The sequence below is a fragment of the Lasioglossum baleicum genome, chromosome 9 (assembly GCF_051020765.1).
Source record: "Lasioglossum baleicum chromosome 9, iyLasBale1, whole genome shotgun sequence".
Taxonomy (NCBI): domain Eukaryota; kingdom Metazoa; phylum Arthropoda; class Insecta; order Hymenoptera; family Halictidae; genus Lasioglossum; species Lasioglossum baleicum.
Window position 1 is genome coordinate 8,664,256 of NC_134937.1, and position 24,923 is coordinate 8,689,178.

Genomic DNA, 24,923 nt, shown 5'->3' on the forward strand with positions numbered 1-24,923 from the left:
TATATATATATATATATATATATATATATATTCTTGTACATATCGGATGTGCCTTTACTGATTGTAATTACAAACTTGTACAACTTGTAATTGCGGGAGCATTTTCAAACTGTTCATTGAATGTAAACACAGTGTCGCATACACAAAGGAAAGACCACACAATAAAAAAACAATGCGCCTGTTGTTGTTACAATATCTTTGCTCGTTTCAGTTCATTGTTACAGTTTCATTAGTCCCTGGTTCACGAACTGCTGCGTCTCTCCTTCTTCGATTTTCGCTTGTGCTTCGAACTTTTATGTTCTTTGTGTTTGTGCTTTTTCTTCTCTTTCTTTGATTTCTTCACTTTCCTCTTCTCGACCCACACTCCGGAAATCTTGGTGTCCGTAGTTGGTTTCGTTACAACACTTCTGAACAAAGGTTTTACGGTTTGAGAAGTGGTTGCTTCGGACGTAGTATCTTCGACTTTGACGAGTTTCGTGGGAAGGGCTGGTCCGTACATGTCGGGTAACAATATTGGCTCGTCGGAATTTATATTACTATCATTGCTTTGATTCGATGTGATTCCTACATCAGACTGAGATGCTGTATTCGTATCTACCTCCTTATTTACATTTTTATTCGCCTGTTCACTGCTCTTCGAACCGGAGAGAAGATTATCCAAGTCTACCTTAGCAAAAATTCCCCTTGGCGGAGAAGTGTTCCTTTTGATATTCACTTCAGACGGTTTACCAATCAGAACCGACTTTACAGCCTCGCTGTCTATGCTCTCCTCTGGCTCAGATTCTGATTCTTCGCTGCTGCTCAAGAAAATTGCTTTGAAAAGGTCTTTCTTTTCTTCAGCTGTATTCTTCGGTACCTGGTTTAACGTATTAGTATCATCTTGACTCGTCCCTGCTACCTCCAAGCCTTTGGCTACGGTACTCGAATCAGTTTCAATGTCCAAACTTTGTTTAATTTCAGAAATCGTGGAGGGTGTTTCTTGAACTTCTTTGCCGAAGACTTTCTCGTAAGAAGCCTCGAAATTTCTTACCTTATCTGACACAGGCTTCGATTCTTGAGGTTCATTGGGAGGTAGGTCGTTACTCGACTTTATTTCTGAGAATGCACTACTTGCAGCATCTCTGTCTTTCAATTCAGAATTAGTTTGCACAAGTGGCTTTGGTACAGTGTCAGTTGCTTTCAAGAATTTCGAAGAATTGCTAAAATCAAGCGAATCAAAGATCGAGAACTTCTGCGCTTTCTTCTTCAGCTCAGGCTGAGCACAACCAGCTTTTGGTTCTGGAATATTGAACCTCTTGCAGACTATACTCGCAGGTTTCCATTCAATGCGTTCCCTAGTCAATTTCCCAAACAATTTCATCTTCACGGCTTGCTTCAATTCATCTTCCGGGCTGTACTTTTCAGGAACGGTGTCTGTACTTGTGGACTCGGCAGCGTGCGTAAACTTGTTCGAGACATAATCATTGGTTGGTTGCTCGAACAGTCTAACCGCTTGCTCGAATTCTAGTCGTTCATGTTCTCGGTCCCACTCTGTCATCGATAGCGATTGTAGACTGTCCAGTTTGCTCTTTTCACCTTTCTTCAAAAGGATCAAATACTGCTCGAAACGTCTCTGCTTATCAGGATCTCCGAAAATCGGTTTCACTGTGCTTTTCTCCAAGGAACTATCTTCCTCCGGTTTGTTCGTACTTTGACCCTCGTCGATTTTAGATGAATCCTTAAATTCTTCTAGGTTTTTTAAACTCCCTTCGGCTTCTTTGCTAGGACCAACGAGACCACCTTTAACGAAACTCTGGGCATTGAGTTTGTCCATCCACGAGGTGACTACCTTGGCTTGTTGACTCTCTAATTTCTGTCTTTCCTCTGTTTGTTGTTTTCCATGTAAATTTAACGTTTTCGTAATAATGTTAGAAGCAACCGAGGGAACCGCGTTCGGATGCGAGTCTGATACTTTTTTAACGGTATGCGTATCTTCCAATATTCTAGCTCTATCGGCAGCCGTAAGATCTTTACGCTTCCCATTTTCTACTGTGCGAGGAACGTTCTCGATCGGTGGATAAAATCGACTTTTTCTGACCGCGTGCACCGGTACATAGTCTTTAGGCAACTCTGGAGGTGGATAAATCTTTTTCTGCTCCAATTTGCTTTTCGCCGGTACGAAACCTTCTAAACAATTACTAGAGTTCCTAGAATTGCTATCCTCTGACCACCTGGACTTAGTTTTGCGTTCTGGGCCCAGGGAGAAGTCGTACCGAGACATGTCCTCTCTCTCATAAATGTCTTCGTCATCGGCTTCGAACGCGCCAACACCGAACGCTTGGCCATGTATTGACAATTTTTTATTTTTCTCTTGAACGCTAAATGCAGGAGTATCGAATAAATTGATGTGACCAGACAGTATGGTTCTTCTATCTAATCCACTATATCCTATACCAAAATAATTATCTTTTGGGTTGCATCTGTGAAAAGAAATACGTCGATTACTATCAGTATTATTTACCGAAACAGGTTTCTACCGATCCCTAAATTACCTAAACGGTTCATAATCGTCGGGAGCAAATGTAACATCTCCATAATCGTCCTCCGATTCATCTGAACTAGTTCCTGAACTAGCTTTACCATACTGTTGCTTCAATGCTCTTATTTTCTCATTTCTTCTCTTAATTTTAGCCTTCTCTTTCTTAGTGAGCCTGGATCCTACGCCTTGACCAGGTCTCCAGCCCATTTGCTTCAATAACATAATACCAACTGTGTCTCTGAATATTACATTAAATATTAATTTAGATTAACATTTATACATTTTCAGATTTATCTTTAGAATTATATAGTTGCTTACTTGATAGGCTTCAAAAGCTCTTTTAATACAGGTGTACCAGGAATGGGACCGCTACTATCCCGATTAATTCTCTCTCGTTTCACTCCTCTCTGACCGTGATCCGCATAATCGCTGGTAGCACGAATACCTTTCGGAGCAATTCCGAATTGACTCGTGTCCTCGTCGTCCATAAAATCTTCAGGTCGCTGAGTAACGCTCTCTGCTTTACTGCCCCTGGAAGACTTGAACTGTTGCGGTCTCCATCCATCTCTGGTACCAACAGTGTTAAAATATCCAGCAGAGAAACCGCCTGTAAACGCTCCGTGAAACCTGCGTCTACCTTGCTCATCATACGCATATTGTTCTTCAATTGTCACAGGTTTCTTTCGTGGTATATTCTCTGCAGAAAAGTTTCGGACGAGATTAACAAATTGTATAATAAGAATTTTTACCTCGTTTTTGAAACACCAACATACCTTCGTCTATGGGATCGAGAGGAACTCCGAAGGCCACGTAATTCTCGTCTTCGGAGTCGCTCATTTTCGACGCGCAATATTTAACTATCGGTCAACAGCGGCCAGAGTTAGAAAAACACTATTTGTTGCTAATTTATACAACTGTCAAAAACAGAACATTTTAGGTTACACACGGAGAATGTATACATCTTACGTCTTACGCTAATCTTATTTATCTAAAGACACCAGCAAACTTCTTATCGCGAACGGGGCGAGCTTTTGCATGGTGACCGAAATTCTAGAAAAAAACACTAATCAAAGTTTCCAATATATAGGACAACCTTTTCAACCATTCTGCTAGAGAGTCTGAATTGGTCTGAATCAGAGTCTGATTGAACGAAGTGTGATCCGGGTCCTGAGTCCTGAATCCTGATAGAATGTTACTATTTAGGGCGGGAATGTCGGAGAACATTATAACTTAAAGTTTCATGGTGATTGATTGAAAGAAATATTTACATCGGATCCAGTGAAGAATTTACAATCAATTGTATCGGCGTTAATTATATTAAATGTAACTGCGTTACACCTAACCTGTACGGTTTGTTATGAAACGTAAAAATAACCGTTAGTCATCGCAAACTGTCAAAAGAATGTAAGTAACGTCACAATATTATTATTTTGTATCGTAAATATGTAGAAACGATATATACAATCGCAGAAAATGCAATCGTAAATGTATGTGACATTCAGTTTCAGGCTCAATGCAAGTGGAATTAAAAAGGAGTATGAAATATTTATGTATATAGAATTACCAATTTAATAACGACAATTTACAAAATGACTTTGGAAGCTGCACAAAATGCAGCCCGAAAAGCTGTGCAATTTGACAGTCGGAGTCAATCCAAGCAGGCCATGTACTACTATAACATCGCTATTAAATTACTTAACGAGTTGCAAAATCCTGTATATGATCAGAAAGTTACGGAATATCAAGATAGAGTAACAGCAATAGAATCTCTGAGTAAGTTTAATATTCTAATTCTAATTCATCTACAGTCGGTACTTGCTCGTTGCATGAAAACAGGATAGAAATTTCAGGCAAGATCCAAGGTTTTTGTAAGGTACGTGTCCAATCGATCGCATAAGATTTCCCGCTATCGACAACGAGCGAGAACCTACTGTGTACATTATAAATAAGAACACAGAATAATAAGAAAATGGAACATTGCAGTCAATGAAGAAGACAGAAAGCATAACAGTGCACAACCTGTGCATCAATCAGAACTACAAAGGTGCATGTTCCTTGTGAATCAAGCTCAAGACGCGGATGAATCAGGTGTAAAAGATGTAGCTATAAAGCTATACACCGATGCTGCTGAGCTTGGACTAAAATTTGTATGTAATCATTATTTTTCAAACCATTATGTGTACGAATATTAAACATTGGCTTTAAATATGACTATAGAAAACTACAGATTCTGAAGTGAAAGGAAAATTAACGGCTCTTATTCGACTAGCCTTGGACAGGGCAGAATCTTTAAAAGGTATAAAACTAGACGACAACAATGATATTTTTAAAACACTGTCCCAATTGCCTGCTGTACCGGAAACAAGTTTGGATGAAGATGTAGACACAGTATTACCAGTTACTACAACTTCTACGAATCCCAATAACATTGGTAATATTGGATATGTGGATGTTTAATATTGAAGTAGTTTCTATTGTAAATATTGAAATGTTTTTAATTATTTAGGAAAGCAAGCTCGGCCACCTTTGAAGCATGGCAGTAGTGTTAATTTGAAAGTAAGCGGCGGTAGTAGCGGTTATTCCGACGAGGAGAAATGGGTTTTACACCATAGTTCCCATATTAACGACCATAAGTTCCTCCCTTTTATGAACATCGATCTTACAGAAAATTTTCATTTCCCCATTCCGTTTACTGACAAAGACGGCTTCCTAGAACTAGCACCAAAGCAGAAGCTTGACTTTGCAAGATGGTGCCGTCCAGAGGAATTATTCCCTGAGCCAACTATGCTCATGTCTCATCACGTCGATTATTACAGCATAAAACAAACTGTTCGTAAAAACTGCTCTTGTCATCTATTCGCCAATAATCAATGTCATTCTAGATTTAAACTTTATCTGTAATTTCAGGTTGTTTCCGATTGTTCGTTCGTTGCGTCGCTTGCCGTTAGCGCTCAATACGAAAGGAGATTCGGACGCAAACTAATCACGTCCGTTATTTATCCACAAAATAGAAACAAAGAACCAATTTATAATCCGTTCGGTAAGCGCGGTTCGTTTTATTTTACAAACTACTTCCACTCTTTTTGGAATCATATTGATTTCTAGTCACTTGTTATCTCGCCCCAGAGATTTATTCCAATAAAAATTAAATCGCGAGTATTTTATGTTAGGAAAGTACATGGTGAAACTTCACATTAACGGTGTTCCACGAAAAGTTATAATAGATGACTTATTGCCTGTAAGCCGGTACAACCAATTACTTTGTTCCTACTCTAGCAATCGTGGTGAGCTGTGGATCTCGTTGCTCGAGAAGGCTTATATGAAAGTAATGGGTGGTTATGATTTTCCTGGTTCGAACAGTGTAAGTTACTTTTGATGCAGGTTCACCTTATTAATTTATTCAGTTACGATTAGTATATCAACTAAATATTTCTTTTTATAGAATATAGATTTACATGCTCTGACTAGTTGGATACCAGAAAGATGGGCTATAAGACCAGATGAACCAGACTTTAACAAGGATCAATTATTTAATGTTTTATTAACACGCTTGCATAAAGGAGATGTACTGGTAACAGTAGCCACTGGAAAGTTGTCCGATTTAGATGCTGAGAGAACTGGCCTTGTACCTACTCATGCGTATGCAGTTCTCGACGTCAGGAAAGTAAATGTGAGTGATTACTTACGCTAACAAAGAATCTATGAAAAATGAATGTTTCCTTAAAATTTGTGTATTTATCTCACAGGACGAAAGATTACTGCTACTTAAAAATCCTTGGTCACATTTACGATGGAAAGGCAACTATTCTGAACTTGATACTGTACATTGGACCAATGAATTAAAAGAAACATTGAATTATGACCCAGATTCTGCCTCCCAATTTGATAATGGCATATTTTGGATCGATTACGATAGTATATGTCGCTTTTTCGACGTGTTTTATTTGAATTGGAATCCGGGTCTGTTCAATTATACTTACTGCATGCACCAGTAAGTTCCGAGTACTGTTGTATGCTCTATGCGTGTGCAGAAATTTAATGAAGATCGTTCTTTTTTAACAGAATGTGGAACGCAGGCGTTGGACCAGCAAAGGACGCGTACAATATAGGCGATAATCCTCAGTTTTTGCTAGAAGCGCAAAGCAATGTTACAGGCGTTATATGGATTCTTCTTACAAGACATATTACTGACATCGCGGACTTTCGACAAAACCAGGAATACATAACAGTATTGGTCTATAAAAATGATGGGAAAAGAGTTTATTATCCACGTAAGTCCGAAAAGTTTATGCTGTATGTCTTCAATATTCATTTCTAAAGGATACATAGTCGTGTCACGCCATCTACGATAATCTGCGGTGACATTGAGAACTTTTCATTTTACAGACGACCCACCACCGCATATTAATGGCGTGAAAATAAATAGTCCACACTATCTTTGCAAAATAAAACTGGATACCGCAAGTGATACACGATACACTCTAGTCATTTCACAATATGAGAAAACAAATACGATATATTATACTTTACGCGCGTACGGGACTTGCCCGTTCACGTTACGCAAGATGTCGAACTTTTATAAACACGAGAAGGAGGTAAGATGTTTTACATAAATGTAAATAGAATTTTGTTCTTTCTTTGTAGTTAATTATTATTTTGTTTAGATCACCGATGGTCAATGGAAAGGTATCACAGCTGGCGGATGCATCAACCATCCAACATACCCAAATAATCCACGTTACCAATTAGTATTAGAGAGTTCCAGTAACGAGAACTATCTGTTGATTATATTGAAAGGTCCAAAGCAATATCAAATAGGATTTGATCTTGTGACGGTAGTGTTGAATAATCCTGATGCGCCTGGAGCGTTTCAAACGAAAAACACTGGTCCATTTAGGTAATCTACACATTACGCATAATCTAATTTGTAGAATGCATACTAATGACTCGATTTAATATAGGTCAGGGTTTATCTATCTCGAATTGGATAATGTGCCAGCCGGATCATATAATATTGTTCCGTCAACGTACAATCCAGGCCAGGAAGGTCCATTTTTCTTAATATGCAAATCCTCTTGCAAACTGCAACTTCAACGGCTTCAATAACCGAAATGAATTCTAGCACAAATTAATGTTTTTGTATTTAAAAGAATTGGAATCATATATTATAGCTGTGGAAAGCACAATTTATACACGAAACATATGTTTAATAAGAAAAAAGATTTAAATACTTATATTTACTGTTATGTCATTAATGGTGAAGTGATTAAATGACAAAATACTATAAAATGCTTTTATTTTATATTTTCGAAGTACAAATTAGTATTGAGACTAGACAACTACTGACTGTATTATGAATATTTTTGTGGCACTTTATTTATAATTAGCATTTATCTTGTGTGGTATCGTTTGGCACGTATGCAGCTGAATATCATTGAATATAACTTCTCAATATTTTAATAAACTATTCAATATTCTTTGTACTGTTTTTATGTACACACGAAGAATGAGAATGAATTCGAATGTGTTCCGCTTTAATGAATTGTGTCGAATGAATACTACGCGGCATACATGTTCTTTCAAAATGCAGTGTGAATACAATATCTATTTCCATAAATGTATTGTTAATGTTTTTTAGAAGAATTACAAAAGAATGCTTCTCGCGTTTCTCTTTATAGATTTCACGTACTTCACTGTATTTTGCATCTATCGTGTAGAAACTATGTTCTTAAACATCGATTCTGAATTGTACAGAATTGTTTCTTTTGATTACATCACTGTGTTACATTATCTTTGTATTTGTTCGAACCGAGTCCAGTGTTTTATATCGTATATATGCGTCAGAACAGAAAAAATCTAAGGTGCTACTTAAACAATTTAATTTATATCTGTAATCGTGTATCTCGGATAAGACATTCGTATGGTTGTGATATTTTGATCGATTTATATAACTATGATGTAATTGTTCGTGAGTTGCCGGAAACAGCTTGAAATGTAAACTATTAATTACACTTATCGTTACTGTATTTATAATGTTATTGTATCGTTAATACAATCGTAATTGTAAATAAATAATTGCGTGACCTGTATGAAATCATGGTTTATGAAATAGGAATTACAATGAAACGTAAATATATTTACAATAATTGCTGACAGATAAATTATAAAAAAAAAACGAATTATGAACAATTATACAAATAATATACAGAAACTCAATGTTAATTTAGAATGAGATTGTTAAGATAACTGTATCGAGTGAAACTGTTAAAAGTATGTAACAGTCGTTGTGACCGTGAGTTCTCGCCTTGTAATTGTGGTCTGGATGCACGTAGAAGGCACTATTGTCAATAATTTCGATAAATATTATTAATCACACGGAAAATATCGAAACAGCATTGTGCTTTTACTACTTATTGTTATGATATGCCTAACAGATTCACCCAATCCTTATGTATTTATTATTGAAAATATGTAACAACAAAATGATGACCCTTTGCAGTCCAGTCTTATTCATAACAAAAAATCATTATGCACCAATATCTCTGCATTTCCGATCCCGTCGATTGATATTTCTAAAGATTAGACAAAATTTTTACAAAAAATGTATAAATCACACTGTAAGATTCTCAATATATCGAAAATAAAGTTAGGACGATGAAAATGGACACTTACACATAATTAATACTTTAAAGAACCGCAAAGGATTACAATATACATGTATATATATATATGTATATATGTACATACAAAAATGGCAACGTGTTTTGCAATACGATATCATATATCCCTACACGCAAATAATTTATGTGTTGCATTCTTCGTTAAATGATATCCACGTCTATATAAATATTTCACGACAGACACAAACAAGTAAACATAAATCTGTTCGTTTCAATTTCATCGTTCTATTTCCTTTGTGTGTATCATCGTTATTTTTCGATTGTAAAAAGAATGGAATTGTATATCACACAATATGAGTGAGCGTACCTCCGATTCATTTATTTTTGTGCGCAAAAGATAATTTCGCGGTAAGTTTCAACTACCAAAAATTCGATTACGCGACTGTTCAATTTGTTGTAAAAATTTGACGTATGCAAGACACAAAGATATTCGGACATTGCGAAAAATGGGCGGAAAGTAGAACACATTGTACACTTATAAAAAAATAGTACGCTTTGTTAACATTACTAGAACGTTTTAAAGGACGTCAATGATTCTTAAAGAGGCATCTTCTCAAGATAGATTACTTCGTAGCACATTTTTCATCACTGTTTTTGATTTCGTTCTACGTTTTTACTATCGATCTTACTCGCAAACTATTTTGGACTACGTCCAAAAAATTCGAACACTGTACCATTTCCGGTTTTAAACAGTTCTCTTTACATTATAGTTGCACTTTGCTCGCGGCCCGAGCGTAAACTTTAATACTTCAGTAGAATATTTGCCATTTATATTAGTCCGTTCCTTTTTTTTTTTTGCTTAATAAATTCTAAACTGTACACTGTTTATACGATATTAGAAATTGTTACGTTCGTTATATGTAGAATATGATACTTAGCCATAAGTTAATAGTAGAAACGGGTTGCTACGAGTTAAAAAAGTTTCTTTTATCCATTACACGAACGCGCGTGCTACCTCTCGACTCTATTCGACATAATGAAATATTGGTACTCGATCGAAGATGGCATTACTTTCAATTATTTTATGGCCAAGCAGTATTTATGACTAATATGCTTATCTCGAAATTATATGGAAACGTTTAAAGATTCAAAAATCGTGTCTTACGGTCTCGTTTTATAAAATTACATTCTGTAGCTTATTGAAATAGATTAACTATAGACTTTACCATTTCTTTTTAATTCTGCGCTTAATTACTTTGTAACATTTCATTTTGCGGTTTTTCTTCAAGGCAATATTTCTATATTGACACCTCCAGTATTTCTAACAATTTCATCTCAACATTCCGATCAACATTTATAGATCTTAAGGCGTTATGCTTGATTTCATGAGTGTGGTCGCATTTGCACTATTATTAGTTACCCGATAACAATTTGCAAATAGTACCCTACGGAATCGAACGAAACGATGATCCATTTGATCGCGACAAACTTGATTTTCACAGATCTGAACAAAATATACTTCTGCGATCCATACCATACACGAAATCCGAAATTAACAAATGATGTGGACAATTAAACTATGACGAAAAATCATTCGAAATAATACGTTTTCAGCCTAAATATAAATACTTCGTCAAGGTTACACTATTTACAAACGCACTTCCAAATGAGAACTTTTCTCAACTTCTTCACAAACCAAAGATGCCAAAAATTATGGTTTCTCCCTCTTCTATGAAATGAAGTTCTACATGAAAAAGAAAAAACTGATTCGCGAGAAGATAGAAACTACCTACTATAAATAGCAATATTATCTTCCCTACTAATCAATAATATATGTGCATATTATTGTCTGAGTATAAAATTATCCTCTAATGATGTGATGCTTTTCTTTCCTTAGTAAAATGTAAGAAACATGGTAATTACAATGCGTTCCTACTTCTCGTGTTTTCACCTGCTGAACTCCGGTAGTGGTTTAGCTATTCCTTCGCTGTAAGCCTTGTGCACCGCTTCGCAAACGAATCTATACTGACTCTATAAAAAGTGAATACACGTATTATTAGTTATTATAAAAAGGAGCACTTCTCGACGTATTCATGAAAACTGTTAACTCACAGCATTTTGTATCATCATCGCCCTTTGATCTCTCATAGAACGCACAATGTCTAACGGATACACTGGTTGGTTCGCTTCGATAAGACACAGTGCTGTCTCCATTAATACTAAAACACCCGTTCTACCAATCCCGGCAGAACAATGGACGACAGCAGGTTCTACGATTCCTGTTCGAGCTGCCCTCACCCTCTCGGTAAAAGTTGTGAACTGTCTCCAATCGCTGGGCACTCCGTGATCGGGCCAACTGCAGTATTGCATATGCGTGATATCTCTTTCTTCTCCAGTCTGGAACGTGGAGCCATAATTAGTGCTCGAACGACATCGATTTATTTATCGAATTAAGGGAATAGACTCGTTTTTCCAGGATTGCAAGGGTGCGGGATGCGCCTTTGGGTTTTTCAGTAGTCAGAAGCGCTAGATAAAAGATCAATCTAGGCCGCTGTCTCCATCAAAAGTCCTATTTTTAATTTGCATTATTTGGAAGCATACAGCTGCACATGTAGCTATTATAATGCAAATTACGCCTTGTAATCGTAAAAATGGGACTTTTGAAGGAGACAGCGGCCTGGATTGATCTTTTATCTAGCGCTTTTGACTACTGAAGAACTCCGTCTTTGCATTATCGAGAAATGGGAAGGCGCATCCCGCACACTTGCAATCCTGGAAACGAGTCTACCCTCTTAATTTTCAAACATAAGTAATCCCTACATTTATATCACGGAGTATAAATTCTCTAAATATGAAAGTGTCTTCGACGTTTTCAACCGTCGAAGTGAGCGTGAGATTTCGTAGCGTGAGCGTTTCGTTAAGCGCGGGCCAATATTGATGGCATTTGGCTCGGCCGCGTTCAACAAGAGTTGTCAGCATAACGACAAGGGTACTGCCTGCCTCTAAAACCATCTGCCAAAAGTCAGCGACAGTTGTTGATAATGGTCCTTGTGTGGCAATGTATCTATTGATAATACCCGACCCGGGGATTTCCATGTTCACGTAATTAGCGTTGATGTAGTCACCGTTCGAAGAACCCATAAGTATCACTCGAGTAACATCATCTAAAACAATATATAATACATGAATGTCTGTAACTGAAACCTTTAAATAATTCGTGGGCGGTTTTTTTCTATCCACTTACACGGCGAGATGTCCCGATAACGATTTTTATTTTGATTTTCAGGCTTCTTGGACTCCAGAGAAGTAAGCTCGGGATTCTTCCGATACAGTTGCTCGTACTGAGCGATTAGGGCACCGCTCGCAAGGCCATCGGCAAGCAGCAACATTGATTGTGCTAATGCGTCCGATCCGATTGCTGCGTGAGGCGCATCCGGTACGTACCTTGAAACGTTTAAGAAATTATGTTTAGTGCTTCGTAAACCCAGTGTTAAAATTAACCCTCTTGTTTTGAAACTTTGTGACTTATATTTTCTTAATTCCGGAACACATAACCGTAAAACCTAAGATGTAAATATTAACTCATCAATTTGAATAAATGAACATCGAAAAATAACTGTTTCTCTCTCTCTCTCCCTTGTTATTCTATCGATTGTTTATCACTGTGTCGACTTGACACCGAGGGACAGATTCAATTCGTGAGATGCGGTACGGATGTGGGTTAATTAACGCTAGCAATCAGCTGCAATACCTATACGGCGGTTCCTCTTCAGATGTTTCATCGGTACCAGCTAACGCATTGTACAAAGCATTTGGCCTGACAGTTAATGTCAGCTCACCGGATCCCGAATCGCGGGATTTACGAATCAAATGTACTACATGCTCGTGCAGTAATCCACTCACGTCGATCCCATTGATGTAGACTACCTATTTGATCAATGTATTGATGACGATTGCCTTATGGGTGATAAGATAATTATGTGATAGTAAAATATGAACCTGATCTCCTTCGTTTAACTTCGGATAACAACGATCGGCGGGTGTGTTCGGAGCCACCCTCGATACTAAAATAGGCATGTCAAGGTCCAAACCACCTTTCACATTGAATCCGAACCGACCTTGTTCATCCGGTGTCAGAGTTATCGACACCAATCCATCTTCCACAATCTGCAATGATAATCGACCATTATATTGTCTATTTATAAATAAAAGTTTGATCGTAAAGTACCTGAGGAGCGGGCGAGCTAGTAGGTTCGCTGTAATCCGGTAAATCGTAAATATTTCTTTCAGCGGTTGTATCATCGTCTGCGTAACTTAAGACTCTGGAACCTAATACGGGAGAAAATGCGTTGCCTTGTGTATGTGAACCTGATATTTCATCTCGTAGAGATAAGAAACCACCCTCGCTGCAGAACAGAACGAAAAGAATTGCAGATTACGGTCAAAGAGATTGGCCCATTTGCATCGCAGCTCTAAATACGAATGCAAATGGGTTAAGAATTCGAAATTGTTTAATTATATTTCAACTAACTCGTCGCTAGGATTGCCTTCGCCCCATGCTTGGCGAGGTTCGCGAGCACCAAGAGATTGAACTTTATTATCGTATGGCCTAGGAGGTCTTCCAGGAAGTACAGATAATTTTCCTTTATCGTCTATAAGCGGAGCCGATGTAACTCCATGTACCAATCTTTTACTAGGAGATCTGTCATCGAAGTCACTATATAAAAATTGTTTAAAACATAATATTACAGTGGTACGAAATAGAAAATATTAATTTTACCGTATAAATGTTCTTTCCACTCTTGCTCTGTGTTTTCCATCCTCGACTGTCTGGAATTCTGTACGTCCTGAATAAGTGAACCTACTGCTTAAAGTAAGGGGGAATCGTCTCGGCCTCATTTTAGGACTGTGCAACCTGAAGAACGTATGATGCTCCACGCACGCTTTCCATAAATTTTTAGAACTACGATATGTCTGCATGTTGAATCCCAGTAGTGTATCGTAGTTTTCTGACTGTAACGTAATTTTGTATATAAATTACGATCAAGGTCTACACGCCTTTGTCTTTATTTTAATTATTCGATGCATTGATTACCTGTTCTCTCCTAAGTTGAATGAAAAATTGTTTCCGTTTGAACGAGATTTTCACTATTTTCGACCAGGAGAACACATTGATTTTTATTCCATTCTGAAATACTACTAAACCTATAGACGTTACGCCTAATTGTATTTCTTTGTTCGTTGAATCCTAAAGAAACGATTAGAAGAATTTCAGTAAAAATAGAATTGTGTGGTGTTAATAGAAAGTCATACGATATAGATGTATACCCTTGCTTTGTGTAATTCTACTCCATACATATCTAATCTCTTTGCGTGATCTAAAAAATTGAATTCTGCGTCGGCCGGTAGTTGACCTCTGAAAAGATTTTGATAGTTTTAATAAAGTATGCATTAATACAATTAGACTGCGGATGTTTATGCAATTTGCAATTTTTGTAGATGAATTTTAAGACAGTGGAGTAAAATAAAATCTCATTTTATTAAATAAGTAAAAATTGTTCTAAATTCTGTCGAATTTTACATTCTACCATTTTTTAAAATTTTCAGAAACCATAAATGCATAAAGATCCGCAGTCTAAATATAATATTTGATATGCAGTCTCGACATACTTGTGAAGTTTATGTAATTCGGTTATCTTCTTCTCCATTTCCTCAGTCTGGCCTGGTATAAGCTGCAACCTAGAAAGATATCCTGCACCATGTTCTTCAGGGTGATAATCGCCTAGCTCAGCTGCAATTATATCACACCGAACAGGATTTGACATAAATTCATCATACAATTTTGTAATTTCCAATGCAGTGGTATCCTCACATTGAACGGTGTAGCTAGCGATAAGACATGCTGTACTCGGCGGTAATTGAAGTCTTCCTTGAAGAATATCTCTTCGTATTTGAAGGTAGAATTGATACCTAGTGTACTCCTCTTGTAATTTGCTAGGATCCGATACATAAAATTTCACCCTGAAATAAAACTGTCCACCTGAAATGATACATTTTCGTTTCCGTGTCTTGAATTCCTTTCGTTCATACAAACTATATCAACTTAAATATGATCTTTACCCTTACTTCTTATCTGCTTTTTCACTGGTTTCGTAGGGTCCAACCACCTCTGAAATGCCAATGCAATTTGATTATCATTCGACTTGTCAACTAAATGGTTTTTTTTTTTTTAATAAAAGCGTTACCATTACATCTGGAGAATATGTACAAGCCGTGGCTCCGTTTTCTGCATATTGCAAGCCAAAATAGTCTTTTTCAACGAGTTCTAGATGTTGAAACACCAAATCCAATAATACTTGACCTTTCGCTCTTTTCTGAAATATTTGTATATATTACACGTAACATTAAACAATATTCCATTCTTATTTTAATGACTAGACTGCGGATCTTTATGCATTATAGTAAAATTCAGTAGATGAAATTCGAAATTGTTGGAAAATCATTAAGGGAAGATTTAACATTCAATTTTGTTTCTATTTCTTGCAATTGATGCAGACAATTTTCTTATTTTGCATAAAGATTCGCACTCTATTAATAACTATTCTAACTTACATCCAGCTGAAATGTGTGCTGTGTATCATCAAGAAAGACAACAGTGGCAGACAGAGATTTCAATCTACGATTCCTCGCTAGTTCAGCACCACGAACGTGGTAGCTCCCACTGGAGCCACTCAACGCTCTGCGCGACACACTTTCGATCATCTCAAAGATATGAAGGCGTGTCAACCACCTTCCCGACACCACCTCTCTGCTATGCTGACCACCTGAACGAACAATTGAACATGGAACAGTTAAAAATGATATTCAGAATATATTAGAAATTGCAAATGCAGGATTTATAAATAGACACATTCCGCTTTACGATTTCTAGGAATGTAATTACACGAGCAAATAATATACGCAAATTTATTTATGCAGAGACATTTGATCACCCATTATAAGCACAAACTCGACCATATTAGGTATAGTATTGGAAAGACGCTATTTTGCTTATGATAGCTGGTAGGTTATGTTAAAATTCATTCTATCAATTTTGTAGAAATGACTGAAACGAATGATTGTATCCGATGGAAGCGCACAGGCTGGTTAATTCTATAACACTGTTAAAAGTGTAATTACATTCGGTCGATGTCATTGAAAAGAAATTCATTGGGTCGGTAATCTAATGTCAGTTACATAAGCAAGTTCATATCTACTGCGTGCCAGAATAATGTAGAACGGGATATTCTGAAAATAGTTTACATAGAAGAAGCAAAACGAATGCATTAAATGCCAATACTACTCGAGTACCTTGAGCCAGTCTCAATTAAGAGAGACCTTATACTAATTACTCCCGGACGAAATTGAACAGACCAGACTGAAAAGTTCATTCGTTTCTTTTTCTTTTTATTATTATACAGTTGCACGGCGAACGCGATGAAATATTGTTGAACAGGTTCGACTGCAAAAATCGTACGCGGAGTCGTTGCAGCGAAAATGCATGTTTGCTGATGCAGTTTTTCCGACCGTTACGACGGAAATTGTAATTGCACTTTTCAGAGAAGAATAAAATAAAAAGAAAAATTTCTCTCGGAACAACATCCGATTTTTCGGACGCGAGTGTTTCCGGCTTATGTTAATCCGGTGCATGCACATTCCCATGTATGTTTCGTTAAATTAGTCATTCGTATGCATCGGAGCGAACTGCATGCACTGTAAAATCTGCGCTTACATTCATGATCCGTTGCAGTGCCTCCAGTGCTGTTTTCACAGGTGTCCTTACACAATTGACAGAGCAAATAGCCAACATTCGTTAGCACTGTCACGGGGGACCAGGGGACGAACTTATCGGAGCATCGGAGAATGTATTATCTCCCTCGAACGTATCACAGTGACGGCGAGAATTTTTTCCTCTTTAAAGCCCTTCTCATTATTTTTTTTATAATATCGGCGTATCAACGCTTCAACGGTGTCGAGACATTTCTAGTTCCCCTTAAAACAGGATGCATCGAAATTGTTCGACGTCGATCGTTCGACCTCTCCGCTGCGGTTCCCAATCAAACACGTTTGATCGCATAGAACTGCGGTTCTTTCACTCGCACCGTAGCAACATATAAGGTAACACTCTAATAAATCGGCACGAGCTAGGCGCGACGATGTGAATGAATTACAACCGAAGTTCTCTCACACATTCGCGACGATCGTTACGGGGAGACGTATAGATGGGCCGGTAATCGTATCACAGTTCCGTAATATATATATTTTTTGTTCGGATGATATATCCTAAAAATTAGAGTCTTATTTGCAATAAAATTGACGCCCCGATAGAAACCCCTATGCATACGTATATGTATGCATCGGATTACACGTTCGCGTGCGTGTTAATGTTAGCCATAGAATAATTGATTTTGAGACTACGTTATCGATATCTCGACCAGAGAGTACGGCGTAACAAGAGGCGACACTTCGGGCGGACCTTTGAAGTCGATCGGCGCCCTGTCCTTTTAAATTGATTGTATAGCCGGGCGGGAAATTTAAATCAACTGGATAATATTTATTGCTATTGGTTTTCGGAGTATTGACATTCATTGTATACGATTGAAAAGTTGAAAAGAATACCTAGAAAATACGGAGATGTTACAAAAATGTTTATTAATTTAATTTATGCATTTCAATACATTATCCTTTCCGAAAATGTCCTCTGCTGTCACGAAAATCAGGGACTAATCAAAGCGCGGCTACAGCTGAGCGTGGCGTTGGCATTGGCCAAGTCAGAAACCGCCCGCCATAGCCGCGCTCTGATTGATTTGTGTTTCCCGTACATAGAATATTTTCGCAAAAGAAAAAGTGATTTCAAATGACTTTGGGAATCACTCCTCTCAAGGAAGTACAATATTTTTGAAATACCCTGTATATTATATCTGCATGATTATAACATATTTATAACGCAGTTTAACGAACATCGCCGAAGTTTATCGATTCTTACCGAACGGATCTTTAAATTGATTGTATTACCTGGTATTTGGTATTACCTCATCTCTCTCTCTAAAAGTAGCTTCTTCGTGTGTCGCCTCATTGTTATTACTCTTTGATTTTGATCTTGACTTGATAGCAAGGTCGAGCGAGCGAATTTTCTGCGTCGCGCGTATGCTGAAGTATGCTCTATGTCTATGGCAATGTAAACGCTCTTTACGTTAGTTCCTAACCTAACCGCTCGGGGTGTTGTCAGTCGATTTTAATTCGCGAACACCTACGCCCTGCATAAATCCGTTCCCGCCGCATGCTCCGTACTGTTCGTAGTTTGTTGACTACTGTTGCGGTTTGGTTGCAATTCCCGCCATCTCCGCATCGGACGGCGAATTTTGATAATATTACTTATTTTGTAAGGAACACCAAGGAAAATGTGATAATATTTAAGGATTTCGCGTTGTCTAAATGTTTGGTTCGTTATCGTTTATGATGGGACTGTTTATTATAGTTTTACGTCGAGTTAATTTCGCGGAAGCGTGTCATGCTGCACCGAACGTGTTGAAAACAAGAAGCGATGGCAAACGTATCTGTTGACAAAGACACGTTCTTTCGGCGCATGAAGCGTCTTTACTCCGCGTGGAAGGTAAGCAAACTTTCGCGTGATATGTTATGTCGTTTTAAACAGTATTATTGTTCCCCAATAATTTAAATAATCCTTTCGTTTGCGGTTCGACAGGATGGAGAAGTTGGTACAGATGACAGTTTCAGTAAAATGGATTGCCTCGTCTCCGCCGTGGGCACAGACGAGGATATTGTTTATAGCAAATCCACGGCGTTGCAAGTAAGTTCCAGCCTTTTTCTTTTTCTACTTGTATATACTTCAGTACTTCTTTATTGTTCGTGCTACCATTGTTCTCTTGTAGCTAAACATTGTTATATAACCTAATTTTTGTGATTTCATCAAGTAGAATTCTCCTCGAGTTTAGTATTTCTCGCGAATACTTTGGATATATTCCTGTCGCAGTCATAGATGCAGCTTTGCAACAGCTCCTGCGGCTGTGCATTGTAAATTAGTTGTTAATTATATGACTAAGGAAGAGCCGTTAACTGCGTAATAGTTATGTATTTCTATCTTTGTATGGTATTGTTGTTTCCTTAAATGTAATTAATTTATTTCAGACATGGCTGCTTAGTTATGAACTTACCGATACTATAATGGTTCTGGCAGAGGATTCTGTCAACTTTCTAGCTAGTAAGAAAAAGATTGAATTTTTAAGAAAGTTAGAAAACCAGAAGACAGAAGAGACAGGAGTGCCTCCTGTGAAGCTGCTTGTGAGAGACAGAGTATGTATTCTATGCGACATATATCTGTTTTACGGAAGTAAGCTTATAACGCGTTGCCCGAAATATTTCTTAATTGTACATGTGTCTTCTTTACAGAATGATGAAGACAAAGGCAACTTTGCTAAACTCATCGAAGTTATAAAGCAAAGCAAGAAAGGTAAAACATTAGGCGTGTTTTCCAAAGAAAATTATCCGGGTGTCTTTATGAATGACTGGAGAGCTGCATTGAAGCCTAAGTCATTTGATACGGTAAAATATAGCTATGTATTAGATGATTGCAAAAGTTGAAAATAAAACCCAAGCGATTACACGTTCGAAGAACAATTTTACGAAACAATTATTTAATCTACAAGTGTTGCCTAGCATTTTACAAGCATTTTACATTTTAAAAGAAGCTATTGAGCTTTTGCAATCATCCAATATAATCGTATACCAAAAACCTGTCTCCTAAATCATTCTAATTTCATATTAAATACTCTACTGTTTAGGTTGACGTGAGTGCTGCAGCTGCGTACGTAATGTGTCCGAAAGAGGATGCTGAAATTCTCACCATAAAGAAAGCATGTCTAGTGTCTGCAGATGTTTTCACAAAGTACCTTAAAGATCAGATTATGGAAATTATAGACTCCGACAAAGTAACTAATCGTATTTGTTTTTAAAGCTACGAGAGATTGTAACAAAAGGAAGTATCAAAGCTAACAATAACGTGCAATTATTTCAATTTCAGAAAGTTAAACATTCGAAGCTCGCGGAAGGTGTAGACGCAGCTATAACAAATAAGAAGTATGTAACTGGCGTTGATATTACCCAAGTAGACATGTGCTATCCAGCGATAGTACAAAGCGGTGGAAACTATTCCCTGAAATTCAGTGTTGTTAGCGATAAGAACACTTTGCACTTCGGTGTTATTGTTTGTTCACTCGGAGCACGGTACAAGTCTTATTGTTCTAATATAGTTAGAACGCTATTGGTGAATCCCACGAAAACGATCGAGGTAAATCTCCTATAATCATAACTAGACTGCGGATGTTTATGCGATTTCCAATTTTTGTAGACAAATTTTAAGAAAGTGGTACCAAATAATATTTCCATTTTCATTGGTAATAGCACTTGAAGATCCGAAATAAATGCATAAACATCCGCAGTTTAATCATAACTTATAAACTGTATGTAAACGGTAGTAACATACACATTTGTCTTAGGACAATTACAATTTCCTTTTACTATTGGAAGAGGAAATTCTGAAGAAGCTAACGTCAGGAGTGAAGATAAGCGAAGTATACGAAGCAGGCGTGAAATACGTGAAAGATGAGAAACCAAATATGTTAGACCATTTAACCAAAAACTTTGGATTTGCTATGGGTATTGAATTTAGAGAAAGCTCCTTGCTCATCGGTCCAAAGACCCATGCGATAGTGAAGAAGGGCATGGTGTTTAACGTTAACGTCGGATTGTCGAATCTCGTCAATTCGGAAGCTAACGAGAAAGAAGGAAAAATATACGCTCTCTTCGTTGGTGATACTGTCATGGTTAATGACGGTCAGCCGGCTACGAACTTGACACCGTCGAAGAAGAAAGTGAAAAATATTGGTATATTCGTGAAAGATGAAGAAGATGAAGAGGAAGAGGGAAGTGAGAAGGAAAATGCACCTAAGCCCGAGATTCTTGGCGGCCGTAGTAAAAGGACTGCGGTTATAGAATCCAAGTTGAGGACGGAGCACAGTTCGGAAGAGAAAAGGAAGCAACATCAGAAAGAGCTGGCGCAACAATTGAACGAGCTAGCGAAAGCTCGGTTAGCTCAACAGTCTGGTGGAAAAGAACAGGAGAAGATACGAAAATCGACAGTGTCTTATAAAAGTATAAGTCATATGCCTCGTGAAACAGAAGTGAAAGAGCTGAAGCTATACGTGGACAAAAAATATGAAACAGTGATTCTACCAATTTTTGGTATTCCTGTGCCCTTCCACATATCTACCATTAAAAACATCTCTCAATCTGTCGAAGGAGATTACACGTATTTGAGAATAAACTTTTTCCATCCTGGTGCCACAATGGGACGCAACGAAGGTGGAACTTATCCACAACCAGATGCTACATTCGTCAAGGAAGTAACGTATCGAAGTACAAACACCAAAGAGCCTGGTGAGATTTCAGCACCATCGTCCAACTTAAACACAGCCTTCAGATTGATCAAAGAAGTCCAAAAGAAATTTAAGAACAGAGAAGCGGAAGAAAGAGAGAAAGAAGATCTCGTGAAGCAAGACACTTTGGTGTTATCGCAGAACAAGGGTAACCCTAAATTGAAGGACTTGTACATTCGACCGAACATAGTTTCGAAAAGAATGACCGGAGGTTTGGAAGCGCATGTGAACGGCTTCCGTTATAATTCGGTCAGAGGGGATAAAGTTGATATTCTCTACAATAATATTAAGAACGCCTTTTTCCAACCGTGCGACGGAGAAATGATTATACTGCTTCATTTCCATTTGAAGCACGCGATAATGTTCGGGAAAAAGAAGCACGTGGATGTACAGTTTTACACGGAAGTTGGTGAGATCACGACGGATTTGGGAAAGCATCAGCACATGCACGATCGTGACGACCTCGCTGCTGAACAATCCGAGCGGGAACTTAGGCATAAATTGAAAACTGCTTTCAAGAGTTTCTGCGAGAAGGTTGAGAGCATGACTAAACAAGAGATCGAATTCGATACGCCATTCCGTGAACTGGGATTCCCAGGCGCTCCGTTCAGGAGTACTGTCCTTTTGCAACCTACCAGCGGATGCTTGGTCAACCTTACGGAATGGCCACCTTTCGTTATCACATTAGAAGATGTTGAACTGGTCCATTTCGAGAGAGTACAATTCCACCTGAAGAACTTCGATATGATCTTCGTCTTCAAAGATTATCACAGAAAAGTCGCGATGCTGAACGCCATTCCTATGAACTTGCTGGATCATGTAAAGGAATGGTTGAACTCCTGCGACATTAGATACACGGAGGGCGTACAGTCTCTGAATTGGACCAAAATCATGAAAACAATTACGGACGACCCTGTTGGTTTCTTTGATAATGGCGGCTGGACCTTCTTGGACCCAGAGAGCGACGCAGAAAACGATCAGCTGGAAGACGAAGAGGAAGAAGAAGACGATGCTTACGAGGTTTCAAATATACTTATGTGGGGAACCTGCAGAATGACTATTTTTGGATATGTTGTAAATAACATGTCCAAAATTGATTCTGCAGGTTTACTGAAATTTTATTAAACTAATTGCAATATTCTGTTTGTCTAGCCATCGGACTTCGACAATGAAGAGGAATCTGATGATGATTCCGAATACTCTGAAGCGTCTGAAGACAGCGACAGCGAAGGTAATTGATTACTCTTAATTATGTGCCACGGACAAAAGAAAAGTTTACGTTTTGTTTAAAAAAAACCCTTTCGGTTTTTAGAGGAAGAATTGGGCAGTTCCGAAGAATCAGGTAAAGATTGGTCAGATTTGGAGCGAGAAGCAGCTGAAGAGGACAAGGAAAGAGGGGACGAGCAATTCCGCGATGACTATAACTCTACCAAAAAGAAGAAATCTAACCGGAAACATTCGCCCTCTCCATCAAAAGACAGGTAATTATCGGAGGTGTGCGAGAACCCGAAAATGTCGGGTTATATTTTGGGAATCTCGTAATAATCGACATTTCGTACTGTAAACCATTATAGTGATTTCTACTCCTATACGAATGAAATTCACGTTACAGGCATAGTTCGAAGCACAAGAGCTCTTCCAGTAGTAAAGACAAAAGCAAATCTTCGTCCAGCAGTAAAGATAAAAAATCCTCGTCGTCGGACAAGCACAGGTAAGAGATCGCGCCGATGTTTGCGCTGCTTGTATGTGTTCAAAGCTTTAATTTAGAACGCTAAGACTTGTCGTAAAACTATATTAAGTCTATATTTCAATAATTAAAGATCGGATCGATCACGGAGTGGAGGATCACAGAAGAAAGTGTCTCCTTCCAAATCATCCAAACATAGGTGATTAGATAGGAAGGAAGTTTGTCTTGTAAATCGCATTACATCTGTTTTTTTGTTTGTTTGTGCAGTCCCAAGAAGAGCGACAGACACGACAAACACAAATCAAACCATTCTTCATCTAGCAGTAAAAAACGATCTCGCGATGACAGTGCCGAAAGGAACGACAAGGGGTCGAAGAGATCGAGGTACGTAAAAATCATTGTTTGATATGTATTTGTTGCAGATTTATTGTCATTATGTTTTATATCTTACAGGAAGTGAAAAGCATTGTCTCACGTATTGGAAACAAAGCACATTCAAAAATAGGAACACCAAGTTGATTCTACCTAAAGCTATCTTACTGATGGTACGTCGATTAAGTTATAAGAACAGTACATTTTCTTGCATTGACTTTTCTGAATTGGTGGACGACTTATTGGCATTACATGGATGTTCGACGCCGAACTTCTAAATGCATCTATTACTTGGCAGTACAGTAATAACGATTAATACGTGTGAGCTGGCTCTTTATAGATTTCTCATAAATTTCTAAATGAATGTTCATTTTCAATCTTTGCTATTCGTTCATAAACATTTCGATAGTATAGCTACTAACACAGAACTATTTCATTCCATTATACAATAACTAGACTGTAGATGTTTACAGAACTTTACGTTCTTCATATTCTGATCACAAGCGCAGAAATACAATCGTCAGATATTTATGTAGCAGGTTTTATTCAGGTCAAATTGTACGCAAACTTGCGAACATCGGCAGTCTAGTAATAACTTAGTACGTTGGTGAAACTGTATTAAAAAGTCAAACAATATTCATTGTACAGGTAGTGCCTGAAAGGAAAATTGTTTCGTCTGTTGCAATAACGTTCACTAACGGAAATGGGCGTGTATGTTGGCTCGTAGCGAGGAGTAACCTGTTGTAGGTACAATCGTAACAGCCTCAATGCAAGACAATGCACTAACGATAACCTTCGTACATAAGATATCCAGAACATAGATATTAACTCGCTAAGCGAAGAAATCTGAAATGGATAAAAAGATACCCTTGATAATTACATACGCACTGTTCTGAGATTTGTACCTTGGTAAACGAAATAAATACTTTTTAAGTTATTTCTCATATTAATGTACAAACAATTGTCATTCATCGCTCGCGAAGTTTCATTGGTAAAATTTTCGAAATACGAAGCTTTTTATTTTTATACAAAGGATATCGCATTACAATAAAATCCTTGTTTAACAACTGAATATTAATACGCGTCGTGGGAGAAAAATATTACAAACGCCTATTTCAACCGTTTTGCTCAACGAGAAAAGTTTTTGAACAACAGCAGGATAAGACACAATTAAAAATTCATTCATCTGTGAGAAGTTACGCAACGACTTTCCGTTGAAGTCGAGAGAAGAA

At 37.7% G+C, this 24,923-nt stretch overlaps 4 protein-coding genes across 14 annotated transcripts; 2 read left to right on the forward strand and 2 right to left on the reverse strand.

Annotated features, from left to right (window-relative positions):
• Positions 1-6: 6 nt before the first annotated feature.
• Positions 7-3,888, reverse strand: LOC143212207 (G patch domain-containing protein 1 homolog). Its single transcript, XM_076430737.1, has 5 exons — positions 3,612-3,888; positions 3,292-3,432; positions 2,837-3,215; positions 2,532-2,756; positions 7-2,459 (listed from the first exon to the last, which is right to left on the reverse strand). The coding sequence occupies exons 2-5, from the start codon at positions 3,353-3,355 to the stop codon at positions 242-244; spliced, it is 2,886 nt and encodes a 961-aa protein (XP_076286852.1). The 5' UTR covers positions 3,356-3,432; positions 3,612-3,888; the 3' UTR covers positions 7-241.
• Positions 3,102-7,624, forward strand: LOC143212213 (calpain-7). The gene is made up of 13 exons (XM_076430754.1): positions 3,102-3,922; positions 4,021-4,291; positions 4,502-4,665; positions 4,736-4,949; positions 5,025-5,347; positions 5,426-5,558; positions 5,689-5,879; positions 5,961-6,188; positions 6,265-6,509; positions 6,581-6,789; positions 6,905-7,113; positions 7,183-7,415; positions 7,480-7,624. The coding sequence occupies exons 2-13, from the start codon at positions 4,108-4,110 to the stop codon at positions 7,622-7,624; spliced, it is 2,478 nt and encodes an 825-aa protein (XP_076286869.1). The 5' UTR covers positions 3,102-3,922; positions 4,021-4,107.
• Ptpmeg (protein tyrosine phosphatase Meg) lies at positions 4,714-17,061 on the reverse strand. Of its 7 annotated transcripts, none has more exons than XM_076430745.1 (17): positions 16,910-17,061; positions 15,751-15,962; positions 15,390-15,512; positions 15,265-15,307; positions 15,011-15,178; positions 14,809-14,929; positions 14,467-14,554; positions 14,234-14,386; positions 13,919-14,151; positions 13,670-13,855; positions 13,367-13,544; positions 13,138-13,305; positions 12,890-13,065; positions 12,383-12,582; positions 11,959-12,302; positions 11,251-11,535; positions 4,714-11,169 (listed from the first exon to the last, which is right to left on the reverse strand). In XM_076430745.1, exons 2-17 carry the CDS (start codon positions 15,898-15,900, stop codon positions 11,086-11,088), a joined length of 2,700 nt encoding a protein of 899 aa, XP_076286860.1. In that variant the 5' UTR covers positions 15,901-15,962; positions 16,910-17,061; the 3' UTR covers positions 4,714-11,085. The 7 variants fall into 7 exon arrangements, with proteins under 7 accessions (XP_076286860.1, XP_076286859.1, XP_076286862.1 ...); XM_076430744.1 differs by having other exon boundaries at positions 15,259-15,307; XM_076430747.1 differs by having other exon boundaries at positions 13,670-13,840; positions 15,384-15,512.
• Positions 17,062-17,153: 92 nt separating this feature from the next.
• Dre4 (SPT16 homolog, facilitates chromatin remodeling subunit dre4) lies at positions 17,154-24,358 on the forward strand. Of its 5 annotated transcripts, none has more exons than XM_076430727.1 (14): positions 17,154-17,295; positions 18,656-18,790; positions 18,884-18,988; positions 19,327-19,491; positions 19,588-19,740; positions 19,980-20,126; positions 20,219-20,485; positions 20,694-22,652; positions 22,785-22,863; positions 22,945-23,113; positions 23,245-23,343; positions 23,453-23,518; positions 23,587-23,703; positions 23,773-23,911. In XM_076430727.1, exons 2-14 carry the CDS (start codon positions 18,722-18,724, stop codon positions 23,777-23,779), a joined length of 3,402 nt encoding a protein of 1,133 aa, XP_076286842.1. In that variant the 5' UTR covers positions 17,154-17,295; positions 18,656-18,721; the 3' UTR covers positions 23,780-23,911. The 5 variants fall into 5 exon arrangements, 4 of the variants coding, with proteins under 4 accessions (XP_076286842.1, XP_076286841.1, XP_076286843.1 ...); XM_076430726.1 differs by lacking the exon at positions 17,154-17,295 and adding an exon at positions 18,401-18,559; XR_013009651.1 differs by lacking the exon at positions 17,154-17,295 and adding an exon at positions 24,340-24,358 and having other exon boundaries at positions 18,425-18,790; positions 23,773-23,864.
• The last annotated feature ends 565 nt before the right edge of the window (positions 24,359-24,923 follow it).

Excerpts from the sequence above, each read along its gene's own strand:
- LOC143212207 (XM_076430737.1), bottom strand. The coding sequence starts at position 3,355 with ATGAGCGACTCCGAAGACGAGAATTACGTGGCCTTCGGAGTTCCTCTC. Across the intron at positions 3,216-3,291 it reads TCTCGATCCCATAGACGAAG|AGAATATACCACGAAAGAAA; the intron begins GTATGTTGGTGT and ends ACTTTTCTGCAG. Across the intron at positions 2,757-2,836 it reads GAGCTTTTGAAGCCTATCAA|AGACACAGTTGGTATTATGT; the intron begins GTAAGCAACTAT and ends TGTAATATTCAG.
- LOC143212213 (XM_076430754.1), top strand. The coding sequence starts at position 4,108 with ATGACTTTGGAAGCTGCACAAAATGCAGCCCGAAAAGCTGTGCAATTT. Across the intron at positions 4,950-5,024 it reads TACGAATCCCAATAACATTG|GAAAGCAAGCTCGGCCACCT; the intron begins GTAATATTGGAT and ends TTAATTATTTAG. Across the intron at positions 7,416-7,479 it reads AAAAACACTGGTCCATTTAG|GTCAGGGTTTATCTATCTCG; the intron begins GTAATCTACACA and ends GATTTAATATAG.
- Ptpmeg (XM_076430741.1), bottom strand. The coding sequence starts at position 15,900 with ATGATCGAAAGTGTGTCGCGCAGAGCGTTGAGTGGCTCCAGTGGGAGC. Across the intron at positions 15,513-15,750 it reads AGCACACATTTCAGCTGGAT|AAAAGAGCGAAAGGTCAAGT; the intron begins GTAAGTTAGAAT and ends CAAATATTTCAG. Across the intron at positions 15,308-15,383 it reads CATATTCTCCAGATGTAATG|AGGTGGTTGGACCCTACGAA; the intron begins GTAACGCTTTTA and ends TTGGCATTTCAG.
- Dre4 (XM_076430727.1), top strand. The coding sequence starts at position 18,722 with ATGGCAAACGTATCTGTTGACAAAGACACGTTCTTTCGGCGCATGAAG. Across the intron at positions 22,653-22,784 it reads AAGAAGACGATGCTTACGAG|CCATCGGACTTCGACAATGA; the intron begins GTTTCAAATATA and ends CTGTTTGTCTAG. Across the intron at positions 22,864-22,944 it reads TGAAGACAGCGACAGCGAAG|AGGAAGAATTGGGCAGTTCC; the intron begins GTAATTGATTAC and ends TTCGGTTTTTAG.